The 5,721-nt window shown below is 45.8% G+C and overlaps 1 protein-coding gene across 1 annotated transcript; it reads left to right on the top strand.

Annotated features, from left to right (window-relative positions):
• Nucleotides 1-3,635: 3,635 nt before the first annotated feature.
• Nucleotides 3,636-4,274, top strand: LOC136454158 (uncharacterized). The gene has a single exon (XM_066454693.1). It carries the CDS (start codon nucleotides 3,636-3,638, stop codon nucleotides 4,272-4,274), a length of 639 nt encoding a protein of 212 aa, XP_066310790.1.
• The last annotated feature ends 1,447 nt before the right edge of the window (nucleotides 4,275-5,721 follow it).

Raw genomic sequence — 5,721 nt, 5'->3', positions numbered from 1 at the left:
GCAAGGAAAAAGAGAGAAGGTCTGATCCCAATTGGAAGACTCTAGAAGTTTCTAGCATGTCACTGATGTCTTCCCTCGGCTTTAGGGTGTTCTTGAAGAACAGACAAGGGGGGAGTTGACCGAAGCTGAACTGATGGGCCACAAACAAAGGATTGTAAAACTCATAAGTTGGAGGATTGTCTGAGATGGAGGGGCCTTTAATCATTTTGCCACGACCATGATGAAATTTGGCTGGATGAACATAGGGCTTAATAAAAGAATTGAAGATCGCAGCCGCTGTTTCGTCCGAACAGCCGGATTTGAATCGAAATCTAAAAGGAAAAGTCAGTTCATCCTCCTCATTATAAGGTAGCCAAGTCAGGACGGCCACATCAAACCCTCTGTAAATTTTTTTGAAGAGGTGGCCAGCATCGAAGTTAACTATTATGACCGATGCAGCCTCGCCATAGTTCGTACACCATCGGGTTCTTCCTTCTTTGCCTCTATATTCCTCACCAAAATTAGAGGAGGGAAAGCTCAAGTCTCTAAGGTCAGGCTTTACAGTCTTGTGCATGTACAAATTGAGCCACAATTGTATCAGCCACCAAGGACCGTTGATAGTCTATATCGGCTCATTCTTCAGCAATTGGGCAGCCACCTGGTACATCAGATGATAAGCAGCCCCTAGCATATATTTTCTGAGGGGGATATTCTTGCCTAATGCTAGGTGCTCCGCCATGAGTTTGTGATTATAGGTTGGACCACAGGATGACCCGCAGAAAATAAATCTCTCCAGCCATATGTTCAGAAAGGCCATGTATTCCCTTTCAGTGACTGCTGATCCATCTTCAATATGATTCAGAATGTAACTTGCCCATCTGATACAGTCTGCAATCTTGGCCAATCTCTTGAAACCGGCACTCAAATACTCATAAGGTTGCACCGATCCAGTAATCCTAAGGCCGGTCAACATGTATACATCGACCAGAGTGATGGTCATTGGGCCGTGACCAAAAATAAAAGTGTTCAGGGCATTAGACCAGAAGTAAGAAGCGGAGATCAAAAGTGAATCATTCCTCTCTATTTCGGACAACAAAAGTGTTAAGCATTGGTTTAGATCATAAAGCTCCCAGTCTCCACCCTTTTTCGCAGATACCCTACAGAACCAATCTCTCCATCCCTTAGGTGCATTAGGCTAGTTTCTGAAGGAAGTTTTGTTCCAGGAGGATGAATCCACTACAGACTGTTTAAAGGGGATCTAGTTGGTTTCTTGGCAAATAAAATCAGATGGATCAGAATCACCCATAGGCCCAAGAAAGTAAGCATTAGGGACGATAGCTGATGGAATCAAGATCTCATTCATCATTTCCTAAAAATCGGATAAAATAAATTCAAGAAGAAAGAGGATATGGGATGGCGGCCGATACTAAAAAAATGGAGACTTGGAAATATACCTCAGGGACGTGGTCGATGGTCGCCATCGTGGTCAAAAATTGGTTTGGATCTAGCGAAGATTGCTTGGACGACGGTTCGTTGGAATGGATGATCTGCTAGGGTTTGAGGCCTCGGTGATGACGGCGTCGGCTGTTTGAAGTTGGCTTAAGAAGAAAGGAGAAAGTGAACAGGCCAAGTAAGTTGCAAGATATACTGTTGGGATGTTATATGGAAGTCAGGCCAGGAAGTCAGGAGTCGCATGTATGTCTCGGATGGTGCAGTTGCAGCATGGTAAACCAGTGAACCGGAATTTCGGGATAAAATCATTTAATCCCAAAATTGGGGGGCATGTGTTTACACCAAAATTTGGAAGGAGAGCGTGGGAACTCGCAGGTTTCCAGACTTATGCTAATCAAGGAGTCGATAGAGTAAAGATTGATATCTGCTGGATTGAATACGACACTGGATCCATTCTCTTCGAATGACGTCAGCAGATAACGATGATAGGATATGATTAGCGCCAAGAAAATACATATCGGACTCTACAAAAGGGGAAAGATTAGAGTCCAAGTTATCTTAAGATAGGAACATTTCCTTCATACCAAAGAATTGTATTGGGTCGAATTCGAGTAAGGTTTGTTTTTAGGCTCCGGGTATAAATACCAAACCCCGGCTATTGTAAAAGCATCAACCAATCAAATACAAAGTCAATTACTTTTTTTTGGCTCCGGCCACCCCTTAGGAGTAGGAATAGAGTAGATCTTGGCGAGTTCTTCAGCAAGTATGGCTGTATCGATCCGGTCGACCTCCGCTGCTTGTTTGTAAGTACCGTCATGGTTTATATCTCTGTTCGTATGGCTACATCGATCCGGTCGACCTCCACTACGACTCTGGTATAGGGTAGTTATCGACTCTTGTCTAATTCAAGTATGGCCTGTGTGATTGTGCCTCACACCCCACTGCTTGAATTAGATCAAGGTCAAGTTATCGGCTCTACCTTAGCATGGCAGTCTTTGGTAGATTCATTAAGTTACCTATATTGCTTATTGCTTTCATTGTTTATCTAATTACAACAATATCATTATGCCCGATTGAGATTGATCTGGATCGGCCTTACATCTTGCTTAACTCATCGTTTGCTAATTTAAAACTGATCTAATCTACATCTTAAGCGATGAGTTATGTTTTTATTGGCTGTTTTGCATCAATCTTAATCGTGCATAGCGTGCAGTTAAGGTATGTCCGATCTTGAGTAGATCTATTAGCTAATAAAAACCGTTCTATGACCCGTCATCACGGCCTATGGGATTCTGCCTCTCACCCCACTGTTGGCACCATGGAGCGGGGATCGTTAGTTGGTAGACCCATTCTTGAGCAGGCATGACCTTAACTGTGCGCTATGCCCGAATCGGCTATTTAGACGATATTGAATGCTTTCACGAATAGTTCACATTATGAGATCGTTGGAGTAGAGATAAGTTGAAAGATATGTTAGCCCCATGATCTTGTTATTGTATTATGGCCTGCATTATTCTGTCTCATGCCCCACTGATATTAGTAATGAGTTAGGGTCGTCAAGTCTATTGTTGTTTCTACGGCCTACATGATTCTGCCTCATGCCCCACTGGTCATGACGATAGATGAGATCTAACTGTTCATTAGATTTATCTTTATTAAATGGTTAAGTGATGTTGAATTGTTTCTTTATATAAAAAGGAGTTCGGTTACTTATAATCATTGGCTTAGTACAAACCGATCACCGCTGATACCTTATTGCCATTGATTAATATTTGCTTAAATAACATTTATCTTGAATGATAACTGATTCTTCTTATACAACCCCATGAGCTTTAACCGATTCATTCTTGTAAATATGCTGGGATCGAATATTTAGTCAATCTTCTCTCATATTGGCTCTTAGAGCCGCACATTCGGAACTGTCTAGCAACACCGGCACGTTCCGCCCTTAATTACTAATGAGCTTTCTCTCCTTGTTATTTGCAGGGTCAAATTAACTGGCATGTCTCGGGAGGATTGTGCAGGATCGACCACCCTTGCGCTGAAGCTAGGCGGATCTGCTCTATGGAGCGGACCCTTCCAGCTTGCTGCGTGTGTCCTCGGCACAGAGACAAAAATTTTGTGTCGACACTAATAAATAACAAATGCCAACTAAGTAGGTAGATTGCATATTCATAATTTTTACCTTTTCGGGCCGGCGAACGATGGGCGTGGGCCAGACCAAAGATCTGGGCTGGCAGTGGCGTGGCAGACGACAGCAGTGGCGCGCGGCGGGCGCGGGATGCCCGGGGCTACGCGCGGCGAGTCCGGCTCGTCGGGCACGGGAGGCACGTCGGCAGTGGACGGCGACAAGGCGGGGCGAGGCCGATGGTGGAGGGCGGCAAGGCGGGCCGCGGCTGAGGCCGACGGTGGAGGGCAAGGCGAGGACGGCGGCGGAAGGCAGCAGAGTCGGCGTGGCGCGGCGAGGGGGGCGGCGCGGGGCGGGGGTGCGGCGCGGGGGCGGTGGCGCGCGCGGGCACGGTGGTGGGTGCGGGCGCGGGCTCGGCGCGGCGCGATGCGTCACGGCGCGGGCGCAGCCTCGGGCATGGCACGGGAGCGGGAGCGGGCGCGGCGCGGCGGCGGTGGCGCGGCGGTGGCGTGGGCATGGTCGCGGCGGTGGCACGGGCAAGGGCGGCGGCGTCGGCGGCAATGTGTGGCTAGGCCGAGAGGGAGAAGAAGAGAGGAAAGGCGTGGGCCCGTTAGATATTTCCGGGCTCGGCGCCAGAGTGACTGGCGCCGAGCCCCCTGGCAGGTCATCGACCGTGCCCAGGAGCTCGGCGCCAGCATCAATGGCGCCGAGCTAAGGGTCAATTTCCAGAATTCTTTCTGCTAGTGGTCTATTTGTGAGAAACTTTGAAAAAAAGGTCAAATTGTAAAAAAATCGGCTGGGAACGCAGGGCTCGGTTTTCGTCGTTGCAGGCTCGTAGGCTCGCAGCAATGCCACTGATGGCGCACCCACGACCCACAAGGGTAGGGCAGAGTGGCAGACGTTAGAAGCAGGCCGGCAGCTATGCGGCAGGATGCCTTTTTGCCTTTGCTTGGCTGCACGGCGCGCAGAGGTGTGGGCGCCCGGGGCAGCGATGCCCACTATGGACAGTGGACGCGATGCCACGCGACACTGTGTGTTTTTTCAGCTGAACATTCCCATCAGAGACGGCAGTGAGTGCAGCATTCTACTCGTATAGTTGCACCAACGTAAGAGGTTCGGCGCAAGTAACCATGGCGCCGAGCTCGACATCAAAATCTACGACGCCGGCCTTAACGTCAGGGTAACTGGCACCGAGCTTCCTGCTATGTCACCGTCACGTTGGTTTCGAGCCTAAGAGCTCGGCACCAGTGACGCTGGCGCCGAGACGTATAAGCTCGGCGCCAGCAACGATGGTGTCGGGCTAAGGGTTCAGATTTTAAAATCTTTCCTCCAGAGGTATATTTGTGAAAAAAATTCAAAAAAAAGGTTCAAAAATAAAAAATTCGGCTGATCCTACACATCTTCAATTGATATAAGCCAGTCTTATTAGAAAAATAAAAGTGGTCGATTTCGAATTAGTTTCAGCGGGTTTCTTTTGTCTGTAAAACGGTCAACTTGTGTTGTGTACGTAATCATTCATGAACAACAGCAATAATGGATAAATAGTATTAATTAGAGAATGCTTTTGGTTTACACTAAATTTAGTACAGCATATTACTATTTTGTTTGATTTACAGAGCTTATTACTATTGTGGTTTACATAAATTTCTTTTTGTAATAATATCTGTGTACTAAATAAATATATCTAGATTCGAACTGAAAACTGCTACACTATACTCTCTCCACCCTGTAAAAAGTGTGGTTGTAGAATTCGTGCTAGCCAAACTTTCTTAAGTTTGATTAGGTTTATAGAAAAATTTAGAAACATTTGTATCTTCGAATAAATAAATTTATTATAAAAATATATTCAACGATTCATCTCTAATGATACTAATTATATACCATAAATATTAATATTTCTTATATTATATTTAATCAAAGTTAAAAATGTTTAACTTCTCGGAAAACGAGAATGTTACTTTTATGGGATGGGATGGAGTACATCTTATTTCTCCATTTCTACTAATATGGATTATGTTCTTCCTATATCATGTCAAACACATAGTCAGCATGTATAGAGTAGGTTAGGAACTGTTCGGACCCATAAAATCATAAACCAAGTTTAGGGACCCAAATATATAATTGGAAGTTTGTGGACCAGGATGACACTGATGACCAAGCTT

This window comes from Miscanthus floridulus, chromosome 5 (genome assembly GCF_019320115.1).
Source record: "Miscanthus floridulus cultivar M001 chromosome 5, ASM1932011v1, whole genome shotgun sequence".
NCBI classification, from domain to species: domain Eukaryota; kingdom Viridiplantae; phylum Streptophyta; class Magnoliopsida; order Poales; family Poaceae; genus Miscanthus; species Miscanthus floridulus.
This window is presented reverse-complemented; position numbering and strand designations above follow the sequence as displayed.